General features: G+C 36.6%; 1 protein-coding gene across 1 annotated transcript in view; it reads left to right on the forward strand.

Annotated features, from left to right (window-relative positions):
- Window positions 1-20,136, forward strand: part of LOC150099716 (retinal homeobox protein Rx1-like) — a 44,405-nt gene extending 24,269 nt beyond the window's left edge. Inside the window, exon 3 of the mRNA XM_090403481.1 lies at window positions 19,627-20,136. Coding sequence (XP_090259607.1) covers window positions 19,627-20,136 — 510 coding nt within the window. The remainder of the gene's footprint in view (window positions 1-19,626) is intronic.
- Window positions 20,137-20,540: the final 404 nt, after the last annotated feature.

Here is a 20,540-nt window from a genome sequence, read left to right on the forward strand (position 1 = left end):
AAATTAAAAGCCTGAACTATTAATTTAAACGGACGTAAGGCGGGAAGGATTACTAATAGGACTACTCGTGGGAGGGGGGGTTACACAAAGATACACTATTCGCACCAATTAACTGGAGCTTTTGGTAGGCAGTAGGTCAGAAGGCGATAATTTCTAGTTGCTTTATCATAAAATATTGCTGCAGTGGCGTATGTGTGTGTCGCGCACGCACGTATCTGCAGAGCTTCTAGACTGATGGAAAAATAATGTCGTAACGTAATAGTTTATTGCGAGGGCTTTGTAAATGGGTTTGCGTTTGCAGCTTATATTTCAATATTAGCATTCTCAAGAATACTTCATTGTTATTAAGAGGCTCATGAAGAATAGCAACTTTTCTAGTAAGAATTTCATTATTTGTAATATGCAAAATAATGTTATGTTCTATTTGCAAGTGGCTGAGAAGAGTTTGGCTGTAATTAGAGTTTAGACAACTAGCAACACAAAATTGGTCTGTTTTTCATGAATAAAAACAGAAGTTTACTAAATTGAAAAAATCCTTAAGATTCATTGTCCTGAATGTTATTCCAACGTAGGTCTCTCTATCTCATTTTTCCCAAAGTGTAGTATGCGAATTATACCCAGAGATATACGAAAAGTCATTTGTGGGTACGACACACTTTATTTTATTTTAATTAATTAATTTTATTTTATTTATTTTATTTTATTTATATTTTGTCGATGTACAGTTGCAGATAAGTTCAGGTCTATTGTATACTTCAATTTTTAACAACTAAACAATCTAAAGGAAGGTTCAAACAAAATGTATATCTTGGTATGTATCGACTGACCTCTTTTAGGGCCGCATTTGGTTGACGGCATGAATGCGTTCCACCCAGGTGATTCGAAAGTTTGCATTCAAAGTTTAAATTCGAATAGAGGAGCCCCAGTGTTATTAAAATTAAAAGGGATACGCGGGTACTGAAAGTTTGGAAACCACTGCTCTAACCCAAGGGCAAGTACCGCGTTATTTGCACTATGTTACTTGTAAGAAATGACGGTAGTAGAACGCTATTCTGTAGAATGGTACATAATTGTATTATGTTTGCAAACGTATGCGGAACTGTTTTTTTTTTTTTTTTTTTTTGGTAATCACTATTGAATATTTAATCGTAATCTCTGAAAAAAGCGCAGCGACAGTTTCACTAACTAATGTGGCTCAGAGAAAATAAACAGAAGGAGAACTTTCAATTACTCAAAAAATGGAAATCCAAAGTCAAAAAACCATCTCATTTATTTTCTTATAACTATGAAAGAGCAATAAGTAATAACGAACAGTTTACTTTTAGTATAAAATAGCAGAGGTGTGATTTTAATGATATTTTATTGTTTCATGTTTTTGTTGCCCCCTCCCTCCCGCAAAAGGTAGCAAACCTATAGTACATCAGTACCGTGAGCAAACTAAGATCTTTTTTGTTATTCTGTTTATTTTTCGTATTTTCTAGTTAATTTTTTGCATAGTCCGGACATATTGCTCTAGAGATCACACACAGAACTTCATCAGGCCACTTCAGACCTTCAATAAGTGGAACGGTGGTCTCACACTGAGCAATGAAATTCATCTTCCTCCTAAACACAATCCCAAACATCCATGCCCACGGCATAGTCGAGCCCGCAGTTTGCTGGTTGAAGAGAGGATACGCTAACCGCGTGGTCAACCAGGCCTGCGAGATGTGAATATTTGATTTGACAGAATACGGTAAGCGGATGGGTTTCTGAATACTATGATTTTGTTGTTCTTTATCATAACATTACTGAGTATAAAAAGTACCTTAAAATAGTAGCGGAAGTATTTAGCGCATTTATGGCCTTCTTGTAAATCGATGTATTTTGCGATTAGGGATGGTCACTCGAAAGAATACTGAAGATAAGTGATTCATATCGAAAAACCAAAGAAATCAAGAACAGTTCGAAAACGTCTTTGTGTAGTACTTTTTCTGATAGCATCGCACACTTCAGTGATATAAAAGTTTTATGAAATCTAGTTAGTCCGAGTGGCAATGCGCTTCGCAACCATATGCCTGGGAAAGGAATGTCCTGGGTTCGATTCCCATCGCCGACGTGAGGGGATTAAGGTGTGTGTCCTATGTCTGCAGATGCATGTGTTCCTGCCCCGTGAACATACGCATCTTAATAATAGTAATAATAATTATTAGTTTGTTGTGGTTCCCGAGGCTCAAAACAAATTTTGATAGGCCAATAGATTTGACAGACGTCGAAGCAATTAAACGAAAATCTACGAAACACTTTTTTTTTAGCCATTCTTAAAACGGCGGTTAAAGTTTTGTGAGAGAAGGGAATTTGAAGGATATCCGAATCCTGTATAGGGCCTTATTCTTTTTATCAATCCAGGATCTTTTTGAACAGACGTCATACACATACAGAAGTGATTTCCACGACATGCGAGGATGGTTTGAAAAGAGAAGCCAATTTGCGTTGTGCACGTGGAAGTCTGTAATGAAGATGACGTCACCTTTGGGTTAATTAGATTGCAGATAAGCAAGTTTCAGAAATAAATAAATAAATAAACGTGTTCACGGGGCCGGAACACATGCATCTGCAGACATAGGACACACCCGGAAGCATAGGGCTAGCCACCTTATCCTCGGGACGGGTACGGCTTATAAGAGCTAAATATCTCCGTAACAAGCCACTAGGCCTAATACGTGAAAGGAAGAAGAAATCTAGCGCTTAGGTAGTAGTCCAATTAAGACTATAATCTTAATTGTTTCGAGCGTCGTTTTTTTGTATGTCGGTTTGTTTTATTTGCAAATGAAAATCCCCAGTTGACGGCAAGAAAAATTCTGCCATTTCCATATTAGACTACATCCCCGAATCAAAATAGAATAATCAAAGGAAATGTGTTAAATGATTTACAATTTTAATTTATTGCATAGAAAATAATTATTACCAAATATGAATTAGCATCGTCTAAATTAGGTACTTTGTAGATTATATAACCATGTAAACACATGAAAATGCAATACAAATTATAAGAAAATTGTTATTTGAAAACATTGAAAAAATTAGAATAATTTTTAACGTGGTTCAAAATATTAGAATATTCGAAATTTATCCGATCGGTTTTGAGGAGAGCATAGAAATAGCATCTATTTCAGTAGCTGCGGGACTGACTCGTGTGTGAGGAATCGTTTGCGCATGGATTTCAGTTAATCATTTGCCGAACATGGATCGAACCAGTGACATATCGGAAGCTAAGAAGTTTCGTATGGCATCTCTACACAAAGAAGGCCAAACTCAACAGTTTATAACTGTGTGTGTGTGTATGTGTGTGTGTGTGTGTGTGTGAAAAGTTTTTTTACATTGGGGATAATATATATTAAAGATACCAAGTAATTTTATAAACTTGGTTTTTTTTTTACTCCTTCTCCCAAGTAAGCAAAACTGTTAAGTTTGCGCCTGAACGTAGTTCAAGTCTACAGGTAGTGCAACATCAGGGCAACTCGTTGTAAAGGTGGGTAAAGATCTGATCACTATTCTTAGTATTTCCCATAATGTAAAACACATCTCACTAAGAGATGTATATTGTTATACATTATGGGTGGGGGGGTCACTACCCAAACCGGTTTCAACCTTTTTTGAGGTCTCCTCAGTGAGTAGCTAGACCCTGAAATACCAACGTTTTTAGTAATTCGGATTCGGAGGTATATTTACCTCACCTTCCGTGTAAAATTGCTGGAGGTTTTTATTGGATTATAGGAAAATACCTATTTAAAAAAGGCAGAAAAATATTGTCTATAATATTGGATTGGGGTGAATCCTTGATCTAACCAATCTGCCCTTCTTTAAACAGTACAGAATGGAATCTGCAGAGGTCTTTGTTTGTCTGTTTTTGTTTTTTGTGCAGTGTCCAAACTTGGAAATAATATTCTGACCGTTTAAGAATGGTCATAAAAGACTAATTATCGATATTTGCAGGATTAAAAGCGCAAGAGAGGACTAACGTTTTGAATATAAAAATGACATAATATTTTGAAGGCTGATCATCAGAAACAAGATTAATTGTGTCTTCTTTTTTTGTAAGGGAGAAGGCAACATTGTTTGATAACATGTTTGACAAGTTGTCTAGATTATTCATTCCCAATCCTCATCTGTCCGAAAGAGGCTGAGTGCCCCGATTAAGCAATCTGATGCAGCCAGCTTGCTATTACTCTGCTGCAACTCTCTAACGATAGATGAAATTCCCGAGTTTCCGGAAGAAAAAAAAAAAACAGACACCTCCGTATGAAACCGGTTAACTCACCTTCAGCTGAAAAGCCCTGATTAAGGTTCTTCACGTCCTAGCCGAGACTGGAACGCAAGTTTTTCCACCTAAAGGCCTTCGTCTATACGGACTAAGCTACGGGGTATCTGTACATTGTTCTTACCACTGTAGAATCAAATAAAAATCAGAATGTAAGCGATTGGTTGAAGCAGATCCTGAAGGCTAGAATTTTTGACGACTTTAAAGTTTCTTGAATGAGGAAGAAGAACAGTATGTACAATGATATGTTTCTGCCTAGTTGATTATTTATTTCTGAAACTTGCTTATCTGCAATCTAATTAACCCAAAGGTGACGACATCTTCATTACAGACTTCCACGTGCACAACGCCAATTGGCTTCTCGTATCTAATTTTACTGATTAAGCTACAAAAGATGCCGACGTATTTTCTAATAATAACCATCTAGCACAAAATTTCATCTCTCCAGAATTACTGGAACACTGTCACCATCCTCTCAACATCCTGGGATTTTTCTTAACCAGCTCTCCTTTCAAATACACTGTGAAAAGAAGCGTGGACAGGTAATAAATAAGACAAACCTGTCCACGCTTCCTTTTGTAAAGCACATAAATCATCTAAAAAATATCAGTCTGAAAAATGGAATGAACCTCGTGATTTCTATTCGAGGGACAGCGCACTCATCCTCTACTCCCCCCCCCCCCTAAAACCACAACCATTGTCTGCCTCTATGTATATTTGATGCAACGGATTTACTCGGCTATATGACGTAATGGAAGAAATTTGATGACTAGAAGCCGAGAGAGATACCAAAATAGGGGGGAAAATATTATTTGAACGTACAACTATTTGATAAAATGTCAGGAATACGTTTGCAAGTTAATTTATAGCTGTCGTTCTCTTGTAATGTATATTTTTCGTATTTCTTTTCACGTTACAACTGATGAAGTCTTGTAAGAAGACGAAACTAGTTGTGCGTTCAAATAATAAATAGTTTTTTTTTTTTTTGTATTATTTCGGTGTCTCTCTCTCTCCCTCAGCTTCTAGTTATTAAATTTCTTCAATTTTATATATATATATATATATATATGTATATATATATATTAGCTCAAAATATTTTTCGGCTTTAAGTGAATCAGAATGAGGTCGGAAATATTTTTTCAATGGGACCAACTCTTCCCCCCCCCCCCCCATCATCGGTCCTGGTGGCAAATTAAAACTTTTAAATGCATTTTGATTCATACTTATTTTTGCGGGATCTGAAAGTTCGACACAATCTGTATTGCATTAAATTTCGTTTTGAAATCTTGAAGAACAGTGAAAAGATTGCAACGAGAGAGAAAACGATTTCCTGAATAACGTTAAACGACGTAGGTATGCCTTTACTGGTTTCGTCGAAGACGGAAAAATCTTAATTGAAACTGGACCAAGCTGTGCGACCATCGATCTAGAAGAAGAGGATGCCATTTGTTTCGAAACAATGGTGATTAACTGTACGTGAAATGAAAACAGGAATTCCCATAGGCTTGTACGATTCAGTGTTTTATTTGGATAAAAATGGAATGACCACAATTATAGTAGTTCCATATTCGAAGGATATGGCTCTGAACAATTTATTTATTTATTTTATAATAATAGTAATAATAATTATTAGTTTGTTGTGGTTCCCGAGGCTCAAAACAAATTTTGAAAGGCCAATAGATTTCACAGACGTCGAGGCAATTAAACGAAAATCTACGAAACACTTTTTTTTAGCCATTCTTAAAACGGCGGGTAAAGTTTTGTGAGAGAAGGGAATTTGAAGGATATCCGAATCCTGTATAGGGCCTTATTCTTTTTATCAATCCAGGATCTTTTTGAACAGACGTCATACACATACAGAAGTGATTTCCACGACATGCGAGGATGGTTTGAAAAGTTCTCGGCCTAACAATGAAAAAAAACGAATTTATAATTTCAAAATTATTTTTATTTTTCAACATAATCTCCATTAAGACTAAGACATTTATTCCAGCGATGCTCCAGCGCCATTATATTGTCCCTGTAGTAGTTCTCAGTAAGATCTCCAAAATACCCCTCTATAGCTGCAGTCACCTCTTGATTAAGAAAAACGCTGACCAGCGAGGAAGAGTTTTAGTTTTGGGAAAAGACAGAAGTCAGAAGGAGCCAAATCTCGGGGATAGGGTGGATGTTCCAACAATTCATAGTTCGGATCCCTTAATTTTCCTATTGCCAAAAGACCTTTGTGGGCAGGTGCAGTGTCCTGATGAAAAGATGATTTTTTTTTCTTCTGCAAACCGGTTCTTTTCTCACGAATTTTTTCGCCTAGTCTGGTTAAAAGATCGGAAGAATATTCCCCGGTTATTGTTTTACCCTTTTCAAGATAATTATTAAACAATATGCCTTTAGCATCCCAAAACACCAATGCCATGACCTTTCCTGCTGATGGAACCGACTTTGTCTTCTTTGGCGCTGAACAACCGGCTTTTGTCCACTGGTTTGACTGCTGTTTGGATTCTGGTGTGTAATGGTAAATCCAAGTCTCATTCATAGTAAAAAATCGATGCACAAAAATCAATTTTATTCTTGTTAAAACGCTCCAAGCACTGTTCAGAGATTTTCATGCAAGTGCGTTTTTGATCTGCTGTGAGCAAGCACGGCATGCGCAAAGCTTTTTTCATATGCAATTCTTCATGCCAAATATATCCTACACTTTTTTTGAAATGGCTATAGTCTCAGCAATTTCACGCACTTTGACTCGCCGGTCATCCAATACCATATCGTGCACTTGATCAATGATTTCTGGTGTTGTTACACTTTTTGGACGTCCTTCACGAGGATCATCTTCAAGGCTGTAGGGCTACATTTAAACTCAGCAGCCCATTTCTTAATTGTCGAAAACGAAGGAGAGGAGTGCCCATAAGCTTTTATGAACTTGAAATGAATTTCTTTTGGTGTTAAACCTTCTTTTACAAAGAATTTTATAACCGCACGATGCTCAATTTTATCCATTTCAAGGGATACAGACACCCTTTTGCTTCAGACAGCTGTATAAAACGAACTACTTGATAGAATGACTTGCAATTTCACAGGGATGCTTATGACAGATATACCAACTTAGAATAAAAAAATCTCTTGCCGATAGTGTTGCCATCTATGGTCCAGGCCGAGAACGTTTCAGACCACCCTCGTACTGATGATATCAGGAGACTCCTAACGCTACTTAGTGGCAAAGATCACATCGTTTTTTTAGAGCAATTATATGCACTGTATTAAATTTATATTGCCAAAAATTCTTTCACAGAGTAATTTCCTATTCAGAGCACAAAAATATCTTTCGAATGAAAAAAATAAACGGGTGAAAGTATGATTAAGTGTTAAGTTTACTGTCCACTTTAGTAAGTATATACTGTTATTTTTTTATACGAGGTCTTTTCCAAAAGAAAAAAAAAAGTATTTCCGACAAATGCTTGTTAGAATGAATATACTGATGCATTGTAGGTCTGTTAATAAAGATGCCAGTACTGTTGTAGCTAGCAGAATAGTGTGCTAGACATGTGTATTCGCATGGCAATCAAAAACTGGCTCTACAATTGAGGAGTTAGGCAAAGCGAGGTGTAATCCCTTTTCAGTACAAAGACAAACACATCACTCCACATTCACAGAGCTAATTAGCTTATACGATGAACAATGATGCACCGTTGTCGTCTACTGCAGATGATAGTGGACTTTAGTATGACTTGCAATTCTGGTTAACAAGTCCCAACATTACTTCTGGAACGGCTCTTGTATTAGCAAGTTTACATTAGAAATCCTTCCCTTCCTGGTTTACGCTTACGCTTATATCCACAGTTCACTATACAGATATTCGAAACCAAATCTGACAGAATAGACCTGTTTTGAGAGACAAAAAACCCAAATTTCCGGGGGGGGGATCTCCATGTCTGTACGAGACGACAACAACAACAACACCTGATAAACATTCTTCACGTCATAGACGGGATTTGAAACCGGTTTTTCCATGAAAAGGGCTCATTTAAACCAACTGAGATACGCAGGCCCAACATTTAAACACAGAATGGGAAAATAAAATCACGTCCACGTAAGTGTTCGGAGTATAATTTAAATACTTCAGTCTTTGTCCACGCGGTTAGCCTAGTGGCTATGGGCTTCGCAACCATATGCCTGGTGTCCTACGTTCGATTCCCGTCGACGACGTGAGAAGCTTAAGGATTTGCCATAGCCAAGTTAGCCGGTCTTGGGGATGGACAGCAGGTTTTTTCCCCCACTTTATCTGGGGTTTTTCAACCCGTAAGCAGGCAAACCGTCCCCGTGAACACACAGGTTACAGTCATAGGATATATATAGTACTTAATCCCTCATTAGGAGGGCTCAACCAGTCCTAAGGCGCGGTCGAGGAAAGGGGGGAACTTCACACGAATAAATAAAAACATCAGTCTTAAAATAATAAAATAAAATTTATTATTTTAAGATGGGAAAGCTCTACAACGTAAGACATTTCTTCATTTCATAGAACAACATAGAGAAATCATTTTATTTCCGCATTCCTCTTCGTTTAAGAGGACACAAATGCTTTTTGTAAGTTGATTGCTACACGAATGATAATATTATTATTATGTGACACCTCCAGGGAGTCCAAAAACTCATCGAGGGAGAGTGTGCCAACAACATCGAACGATTAACACCTTCCAACTACTAACCGCGCTCAAACTTGCTTAACTTTTTTCGTGCGTGAGCCATTAGTAGCAGAGACTCTACCAATCGACCAACCTTTGCTGGCATATGACAGATTTCATTTTACTTATCGTTGTTACGGCATGCAAAAAGAGGATACTTTTATGTCATGATACTAACGATTTTCAAACAGCACAAATGAAATCATGAGGTACAAATATTTTGATAAAATGCAAGTAGCATTGAAACATAACGAAGTTCGCCCGCATTACAAAAGAGTGCGCTGATTGACAGAAAATGTTATTTGGCCTTCAGATCGATGTGCAAATGGCATTCGATGCGAAACGTTGAATGATATTTGAGTTATAAAAACGAAACGTGAGCATTCCGTGCCCAAGTAACAGATAACTGTTTTCACTATCAGCGATATTTCATCACTTACCTACATTGTAGGTATGATGAAAAGCTGATCACAGCAACTTTATTAAATGTGCTGATTCTCTCCTTCTCTCTCCCCGTCACACCAAGTCTAGAAATGTGACATGTGGTCTGCTTTCAGAGCAAGGCGCCTGAATATATCAAATATATTTGCTGGTTTCAACAGTGAAACGAAACCTGTAAATCTTGCAGAATCACTGCAAGACTAGAAGCTGAAAGGAAGATTACAATTACTGTAAAACATATGCTATGTTTTTTTTTTATATATATTTGATGATTACGGATGATAAACAGTGCGGCTCGATGGTATGTGGCGCCCCTAGGCCAGTTTTATCAACGCATTGTAAGACAAGGCAGGCATCATAAAATTCTTTATTGTTAAAAGCAGTTTATTGTTATTGCCAAAAAAAGTGCGTATAGAGCAATTGGAGGGGGGGGGGCACTGCTCGTACTACCAACGCTTCGACTTCGACTAATACTATGACTTTTTTTTACGATGTTGGCACCCCAAAGCCATTGCGGCTCTAGGTCGGTGTCGCTTGTGCCTAAGCCTAGAGCTGATGATAAACCTAACTTTCCGAGATAAAACCCAGTTACCTCGGTATGAGAGCGGTTAATTCACCTTCACTTCAAAAACCCTCATAAAAGTTCGTTTCCTAGACGGGATGCGAACTTCGGTCTTCCCGACCAAAGGGCATTGCCGTTACCGACTGAACTATGGAGGCTCTGGTTCAGCGGTTTGCTTATTTGTAACGTAATTTTTGAGAAAAAAATTATTTATGTGATAGATAGTGATAAAGGGAGGAGGAATAAAATATGGAAAACAAAGTCAAGACATTTATGGTTGTGTCTTACTTGCAACCTTATGTTGTTCTATTTGAAATGACTCCATAACTAAAACAATAACAACTAAACAGGCTGTCTAGAAGCATGCAAAATAAAAATAACAAACAACAACAAAAACAGACTGTGTAGAAGCATATAAACTTATTCGCAAAAGATGTTGTTATCGGGAAGAATACGGAAATATATTTAAGAGTGAAACCAAGGTGTGGGTTTTCCATTACATGAACAACAAGTTGTGCGATGTTAGTAATTGAAAAACTCTTGAAAAAAGACGTACAGGAGCTCACAGCAAACTCCTCCTTCCGCATCTTAACATAATCCTTTTAACTCAGTTCTTAAGATGTTTTTAAGGCCCTCTTTCTCATCTCTGGCGAAGGGTGCTCTTAACTGACAGCATATTAATTAAGGGACTCTCGACTATAAACCTTGTTCCTGCCACTTCTTCACTCAGAAAGTTCCAGAGTTTTGATTAATTTAAAAGTAAGCAGCTTATCCCTAATTAATTTAATTATTTACCGAAATCTTTATTTTCTGTTAGGTAGCGTTTCGAATCAAAGACACATGACAGTTATCCTTTAAGGATTTTATTTTATTATGCCATGCGCATCAGCTTCTTCCGCAGTATCTAGAAACTTTCCTTACTTGTTCTTCTATAAGTGCTAATTAATTAGCTCACGAAAGAAAACATCGTATACTAATAGGAAGCACTGATGAGAATTCTTAAATCTTTCAACTTTTCTCCCCTTTTCAACAAGGCAAAATTTGCTGTTAAGATGGTGAGTGCCTCGAGAAGTTGTTCGAGTGACTTCTGACAACCTTAAATTCTAATCGGTGCCAAGATAGCTGACAAACTTTTAAAGCGTGGAAACAAGCTATTTAAATGAAACACATTCGAGCAACAATCATTGGATAAATCTCCTTTCAAAAGACAAAAACAAAGTTTTTCATATCAGTGTACTCAAAATTTTCCTTTTTTAAATAAATTAACAGTATATTGTTGAGCAGAAAAATCACTTTAAAAATTCATGCATGAAGTGTCCATTCTTCCATTCTTGATAAGTAATCACACGCTAGCTCAAAACAGTTATTCAATGGGTTGTGATAAAATGCAATATCATGCTCCAATTGCCTTCCGGAAATTCCACCCGTAAAAGCAAGTCTGCCTCTTTTCACAACTCACGCTCTCTCTCTCTCTCTCTCTCTCTTAATTGATAAACTTTCGTATTCTTATAAATTCCCCAAGCAGAAATAAGGAGCTTATTCTCTTGAAAGGATCTTATACAAACATCTTTAAGGATTTTATTTTATTATGCGCACGGCATAATAAAATAAAATCCTCAAAGGATAACTCTATAACTTAATAACTCTATGACTCTTAGAATAACAACTTTAAAAACGACTCGTAAAATAATCTCCGTCATTACTCCGTCATCTCTAACCTCTCTCAAGCATGTTTTTTTTATTATTATTTATTATTCACGGAATATAAACATATTGTGCATATTAACATAAAATTCTGCTTCTTTAATACACGAGTGTCGGCTTGGTTGGGCGGAAAGGAGAGCGTATTCACTTTCCAACCCACAGGCTGTGGGTTCGAATCCCATCACGGGCATGAATGTTAGTGATTGTCCTATTAATTCTGTGTAGAAAAAAGGTTGCAACCTTGCCATGTATTCTTCCAGCAGGAAATTCACTCCCAAACCTTGGGTGGCACGAGAGTGACCATACGGCGTCCAAATGACGACAATGTGGCCAAAATAAATTAAAAAAAAAAAAATAAAGATATATGGGATGGATATGAAGGGGGACAGAGGAAGAGACAAACAAAACAACGGCTTAACAATGAGAGCAGATGGACTAGTCGGTAAAGGAATTGTTCTCCAGCCTATTTACTTGCTTTTAAGCTTTTAGTGATTTTTTTTTTAAATTAAAAATCCATCCTATCAGAAGGCTACTGTATGCTTACAAATATGCAGGTGAATATTTCAAATGGGTGCTCCACAGAATTGGAAGAAGGAATTGTGAGACACAGGATATTCGAAAACCGGGACCTCTCTTTCGAATACCATGCTACCATAATTTAAAAAAAAAAAAAAAAAAAAGTTATTTCCGAGCCTACTGTCTCCGGCGAAGAAAAACGCCATTCTAGGTTCAGATGCGAAATCACAAATATAGACATATTGATTTATGATTTCGAAAAAGAAGTGAAGACATGTAGGAACTCATGGAACCGATATGAATTAAATACTAGCAGACTTACGAATTAGTAAAAAAAGAAAAAAAAACATTTTGTATGAATGTGTCACACACTACTTCGTTATGAGCACCTCTAAGGGAAAACCCAGAATGTATTCTACTAAATTTGCATCATATTATTCACAAATATTCGCGTCACTATTCCAATTTCCTGATATAAATGTATATTGTACAGCGGATGATGTTTCACCAGATACGACGACCAAACAAACGCTCACACATTCCAAAAGTAGCATACAAAGTAAGGTTTACCCGTGTTCTCCTGAGCACGGAACAAGGATGGTAATTCCATTCCCTCCCTTGCATGTAAGTGCTCAATGGCCTTGCACGGCCAAGTTGCTAGGAGTCCATAAAACCTAATTAATGCTCTGATAGAGGTGGTAATCCTATCTGAACAGTGTATTATGGCTGTCAAATTTGGTTTGTTCTGGCCGATTTGCCAGAACAAACCCTGACTTTTCGGAGGAAAGAAAATCTTTGGCTTTGAATTGAAGGCTAACTCATCTTCAGTTTAAAGTGTTTGCTCTCTTCCGTTATCAAAATGAGTTTACAATCAATCAGTTCTTTTGCAATTCGCAGAAATATTGTAAGACTCAAGCAGCTTCCAGGTACGGTCTTTGTAAATTTATAAAATTTGTAATAAAGTCATAAATTTGCTTCCTTTCCATCTGATTAAGTGATCTTTTTCTATGGTATGATGTACTACTATAACTATATTTGGGTTGTCATATCGTATATGTTTTTGTATTCTTTCCTTCCGACCACGGTATTCGTTTTCTGATTGTACAGAACGTTCCGTTCCACCTTGACAGGAAATACTATAAACACATGGAAGGGGATTCTAGCCGTCTTTAATCAGTGGAAAGTGCGTAGAAACTTGGTCTAATAGTTTACAGATTGTTTTTAATCTTACGAAGCTTTAGAAAAGGGCGTAATTACCTGTTGAACATTGGAGAGTTGGGGGAGGGGGAGTTTTTTTTAAGGAGTTCTGCAAGAGCTCTTGTTGTTTCTCTTTTGTTTGAAAGTTTTTAAGACATATGTGTTTGTTCCACATGATGAAATTCTCTCTGGAGACTAAAGTTCTGAAAATGTCCAGTTTGGTTGATTAAAGGTGGCATGTACGAGAATGGTCTGAAAAGTTCTCGGCATAACAATGAAAAACCAAATTTATAATTTCAAAATTATTTTTATTTTTCAACATAATCTCCCTTAACACTAATACATTTATTCCAGCGATGCTCCTGCTCCATTATCCCGTTCCTGTAGTAGTTCTCAGTAAGATCTGCAAAATACCCCTCTACATCTGCAATCACCTCTTGACTCAAAGAAAAACGCTGACCAGCGAAGAAGATTTTTAGTTTTGGGAAGAGATAGAAGTCAGAGGGAGACAAATCTGGGGCATAGGGCGGATGTTCCTACAATTCATAGTGCAGATCCCTTAATTTTCCCATTGGCAAAACACCTTTGTGGGCAGGTGCATTGTCCTGATGAAAGATGATTTTTTTCTTCTGTAAACCAGTTAAAAGATCGGAATAATATTCCCCGGTTATTGTTTTACCCTTTTCAAAATAACTTTAGCGTCCCAAAACACCGATACCATGACCTTTTCTGCTGATAGAACCGACTTTGTCGCTGAATAACCGGCTTCTGCCCACTGTTTTGACTGCTGTTTGGATTCTGGTGTGTAATATTGAATCCAAGTCTCATCCATAGTAATACATCGACGCACAAAATCCGTTTTATTCTTGTTAAAACTCTCCAAGCACTGTTCAGAGATTTCCATGCAAGTGCATTTTTGATCTGCTGTGAGCAAGCGCAGCACCCATCTTGCGCAAAGCTTTTCATTTGCAATTCTTTACGCAAAATATATCAAAGACTATAGGCATTTTGAAGTGCCTATAGTCTCAGCAATTTCACGCACTTTGAATCGCTGGTCATCCAATACCATATCGTGCACTTGATGAATTCATTCATTCATTTATTTTGTATTGTGATTCAGCGGCCGTGAGCCCCTTTTACGGGGAGGTACGGCACCAGCTCTACCCCCCCCCTATGCGAACCGGCATAGCTGACAATTCAGATCTATGGTGGCTGGAGGGATTTGTCTTAAGTATTCCTGACTGTATCCGTGTGTGTTCAACAGGGCCAGTTTGCCTGCTTGCGGGATGAAAAACCCCAGATAAACTGGGGGGGGGGGGAGAGGAAACCCTGCTGTCCAAGATTCTTAAGCTCCTCACGTCGTCGACGGGAATCGAACCTAGGACATTCCTTTCCCAGGCATATGGTTGCGAAGAGCATAGACACTAAGCTAACCACGTGGACACTTGGTCAATGATTTCTGGCGTTGTTACACATTTTGGGCGTCCTTCAAGTGGGTCATCTAGGACACTCCTTCCCCAGGCACATGGTTGCGAAGCGCATAGCCACTAGGCTAACCGCGTGGACACTTGATCAATGATTTCTGGCGTTGTTACACTGTTTGGACGTCCTTCACGTGGGTCATCTTCAAGGCTGGTACGTCCACGTTTAAACTCGGAAGCACATTTCTAATTGTCGAAAATGAAGGAGAAGGGTGCCTATAAACTTTTATGACCTTCGAATGAATTTCTTTTGGCGTTAAACCTTCTTTTACAAAGAATTTTATAACCGCACGATACTCAATTTTATCCATTTCAAGGGATACCGACAACACTTTTGCTTCGGACAGCTGTATAAAACAAATTCTACTTGATAGAAAGACTTTTTTTTAATTTCACATGGATGCTTTGTGACAGACGTACCAACTTAGAAAAAAATCTTGCCGATAGTGTTGCCATCTATGGTCGAGGCCGAGAACTTTTCAGACTATAGTCGTAGATATAAACGAATATGGGCAAGTTTACAATAACCCGATCAATACGAAGTGCCTTCCGACTGTAACAGAATATTAAGGAAGATTGAGATCCCTTCTTTTTCTATTTCAAAGTTAAAACTTATGCCAGTGAATAAGAAACTGTTAAGAAACAATTACAAACTGTAAAGTTCGTAAAGGTTATGGTGTCATGCTAAATGAGAGAGGGGGAGGATTAATTACAAAAGACTCATGAGAACCATAACTTTCTCATATAGCATAGAGTATGATTCATTGTTCCTTAGGTTACTTTTTTTTCTGAGTGTATCACTTTGAAAGGCTTAAGTGGGCAACCCTGGGCCCATTGTTCAGATGGTGGCCCGCTAAGAGAGATCTGTAAAGAGAAATCAATTATTTCGATTTTTTTAAACAAAATCGATAGGAAGAAGTGTATTTATGCGTAAGTGCGCGATCGTGTTCATGTATATGAAAAGCATGCAGCACGAGCTGCATAAATTATTCGCGATAGTCTGTGCGACGTGCACGGCGCGTCTCGTACGATCAGTTTAGCTCATTGTACCAAAGAGTACAACCGTATTTGTACTGCGAATACATTTTTTGCATTTCTACCAATAATATGTACATACATAATTACCTGCCTTTTTGAAATATTTGTTACACATAACATCTCGAAATAGAATGCGATTGTATAAAATCTTATAGAATTGGCCTCTAGTTTGACTCACAAGTTTTTATGAAAAATAAAATTATCTGGCCCGGAACTGACTTTGAACATATCTCTGGCTCATGGAGTAGAAAAGGTTGTTTATCGCTAACTTAAACAATGATATTTAAGAATATTGCCGAATAAATAATTATTTTAGTACTCGTTAAATGCTTCATGGAATGAAATAGAATAAGGGATGAATTAAACAACACTTTAATGTTTCCAATATTTCGTCCCTTGCACAGAGACATTTTCAGGGAAACAAAATATCAACTGTAATGCATGAATGCACACGCATAAGCAACACAAAGTAAAGTGGAGTTTAGTAAACTAAAGTACTTTGGTCCCAGCACATATGCCTAAACGCAGACTACAGAATTATTTTATTAATTAAATTATTTATTACATTCCAAGTTCCACGAACACGAATGCTAATAACGCATCATAAGCATTTATTAGGTGTGTATTTTAATACACACAATTTCACAATTTCATTTTTTTCCCCAATGTCCTCCAGGTGAACACATGAAAGCTAAAGATCCGAACGCTTTACTTTGAAATATTATATTAGTATGACGTAGTATTTGTTTACAAGCTTTTATCGGAGACGGTTCATCAAACAAGCTTTCTCAAGCTGGGCTGCTGACTGGTCCAGATGTACTTAGTTTCAGTCCTTGTACCTCAAATTGTACAACCACTGTTATTGATACAAACATCGCATTAATTGAATATTAAAACACTCATTTCTGATTCATTTTCAGAATTAATCTCATCGCTCCTTAAAATAAATGAAAATGAAATATGGCACTTTCTTTTAGAGAAACTTGTGCCATAGTTTTATGAATTATTTAAACGCAAACACAAGGTAAAAATTCACGTATCATTAATTTTTTATTTAGTTTTCGAATAGGCGTTTACTGTTTCGAAAAACATCTCAAGTGTATTTATTATCTAAATAATATGATATATTAGTTTCTAGTCTCATCAGCAGACAACTATTCTTTCAGGAAATGAATTATGTTCAAAGTTGGATGCAATTTCACATGGTGGAATTGCACTCAACGTAAACTGATGATGATGAGAGATGGTTGGTAGATTTGTCTGCTGGTTTCTAAACAGATTTCTAAATACACATATAATACTAAAATTTCCGATCGAAATATTAGTATTATGTAACCTCTTCTCTATATTATCATAACAATTCACAGATAATGCACAAGCGGTGCCACGTAACACGATCCTGAAACACCAATTCCCAGAAAAGTAAGAGTGCAGTAAGAAACATATTTTAAAGCAGCCAACCAAAACTTTGGAACAGTTCAATATTATTTAAGCAAACGGATTCTTCTGTAAGTTAAATTAGAGAAGCACGCCACATAATAATTCTCTAGTTTAATAAGGTTATACATTGATTTTTTAACATATATTATTTACCTTTTTTTTGTTTCCTTTGCATTATTGGTAACTTAAACCGTAAATTACGTCAGAATAAAAGGCTCTGTAAAGCAAATCGTTTGGCTTTCGGCAAATAAAATTATCCTCTCGTATCATAAAAAAGCAGCGTCTCTGATTGCGAGAACGTGTCACTGATTTTCATACTGATTAATCAGTAAAAAGTTGAAATGATCACAAAAAAAAAAGAAAATTATTGGAGACAACCATAGAAAGGTAAGTTCTGGAATAGTGATACCATTCATTATCATAACAATCGAACATAGAACCGTTTGGCACATATACGAAGTAGGCATTATTTTTGTTTTACTTCATATTTCCAATAAACTGGTCCAATTGAAATGACAAAATTTAATACTGATTCTTAATACTTAATTTAATGAAACAACTTTCATTAAATTACATCAAACCGGAGAGGAATTAAAAAAAGGAAGTCGATATATCGAAATTATACTAAAACATTATTATTATTATTATTATTATTATTATTATTATTATTATTATTATTATAGTTCCTCCAATTTAATTGTTTACAATACGATGTGAAACTGTTCAGAGTTGAATTTTCTCAATCTGCTGTGTGTGTGTGTGTGTGTGTGTTAAATGCTTAATGGAATGAAATAGAATAAGGGATGATAATTCATTCCTTATTCTATTTGCCTTATTTGCATGACACACAAATGACACACATTTGTGTGTGTCATGCAAATATATGAAATATGGACGAAATATATAACTTTTTTATTTAACGTTATAACATTTGACACAAAACACGCACGCACGCACTCACGCACACTGGAGTCTCCGTAACTCACCTGGATTTGAATCCCGTATAGGACTCTTATCAGGGCTTTTCAACTGAAGGTGAGGGTGAGTTAGCCGGTCGCTTTAAAAGGTTAAATCTCAGTAAGCAGTAAAATAGTGACAGATCATAAAATATTAGAACAAGTAGTAAAATTAGAACATTTGCATCATTTTAATGATCTTGTTATGAAAACAAAAAAGATTATAGACATTAAAATATCAAATTTTGTTAAAGTAAATGACTTAATAAACAATATATTTAAACCATCCCTAGTATAAAAACTGAGTAATAGAATCCGATTGTATAATGCACCAATTTTATTAGATGAAAGCGAACCATGAACATGAATATTACATTATTAAATTATTACATAAGCAACTATAAACAAAAAGGAATACAACATCAAAATCGAATGAAAATAGTAGACTACTAAAATTGTTATACAAATACAGGCTACATCGGTCATATGACAAGTTAGGTTCTAGACAACCATCGTATAGAGAATCATTGCCTTTTATTTTATTTTTATTACATTTGTAGATTCATGCATACAGTGGATGAAGGTCATAACAGTATGCGATGTAAATAAATGTTTTATTTACTGACGTAAATAAAACATTTATTTACATCAGTTACGCAAGCGAAAAATTTAGAATACTTTCGAAAACAAAAGATTTTCGCCGAAAAGAAGGTTTTTCCCATTTCTGCAATAAGAATGTCAGGTTTACTGATAAATATATTAAGTGTTGTAGCACTTTTCATTTCATTAAGAACTTTGTTTTTAACATCTGTAACAATAGTGTGAGGTAAGGTTAGCCTGTGGCCTATCTCAGTGTTCGATACCCCATCGTTACTGGATTAAAATTTTTAAACTTAGGATTGAATGTAATAGGTTTACGAGTTCTTCTTTTCATTGTATTCTTGAGATCACAGATTAAACGAAGGCAATCGTGGAATTTAATGAAATTAGAATATCGATCGTGAGCAAAATTTTGGTAAGAAAAAAAATATATATATATATTCCTAAGAAAGTTCAAGACAAGATGCAAATTGTTAACATTTATTCCTTCATATTTTCAAGGATTATCAGGCTGTTTAAACACTCTCTGATTGAATATCAGAACAAATTTGTAAAGGACTGGTTCTCTTTTGATTATGAAACACAACATACTGTATTTGATTTGGAATTGCACTAAACCACGAAGTCTGCTTATAATTAGCTGCATATACGACTTCAGTAAGATGTGCTTAACAATGTTAATATTCTATTAAACATGCGCTGTTTTCTATTTCAGGTATGGTTCCAGAATCGACGAGCGAAATGGAGGCGTCAAGAAAAATTGGAAAACCAGAATGCTCTTCGCAGTATCGGACAAGGAGTAGCCGATTTTGGGGTTTCTAATTCTTTGTCTCGCTCCCAAACTCCGACATCAACTTCGGGTATAGTGACATCTCTTAGTAGTTCGCCGACTGGAGTATCGTGTGCAGCTGCCATTGGTCCATCTTTAATGCTTGACCCCTGGTTAACTCCATCGCTGCTAGGTCTCAGCGTCCCAGGTTTGCCAGGCTTTCAACTGCATACTGTCTATCCGAGCTATCTAACTCCTGCTAATCCTACCAGTGTTCCTGTGACATGCTCGCCAACAAATTCTAACGCATCAGCCGCACCGCTGAACTTGTCGCTAGGCGGTGTGGATGGCTCCCCAAAAGGACTCGGTGATCCGCGTAGTTCTAGTATCGCGGCTTTGAGGTTAAAAGCGCGAGAGCACTTAGAAGTGATCAATAAAAGCCTGTCCATCGTATAACAAATGCTAGTCACATAAATGGCCGTTAGATGTCACTAGTTCACAAATGTGAGAGCTCGCTGTCATATGTATAAAAGTTCTGTGTTGTAATATACTATTTTTTTTCTCGGTTACCTACATAAACCCGATGACTGTCAATGTATTCCTTATCTATATTACTGAAACAACGAACAATCGTTATCACTTAAACACATGATAAAAGAAGCCCTCGCACAAAAAAAAAAATAATTAATTATCCAGTTTGTTGAGTGGGAGATTAAAATGAGTCAAATTCCTCGGAATATATATATTTCTGTTAATAGTGGCTATTTTCCCAACAATTTATTATTTATTGTTAGGCAAGTCCCCGGGTTCCCAACCTGTGAGTTGTAACCCTCAAGGGGGGGTCGCAAAGTGTTTTCTGG

Source organism: Typopeltis vanoorti, chromosome 14 (genome assembly GCF_054136105.1).
Source record: "Typopeltis vanoorti isolate ZY-2024b chromosome 14, IOZ_Tvanoo_1.0, whole genome shotgun sequence".
NCBI classification, from domain to species: Eukaryota; Metazoa; Arthropoda; class Arachnida; order Uropygi; family Thelyphonidae; genus Typopeltis; species Typopeltis vanoorti.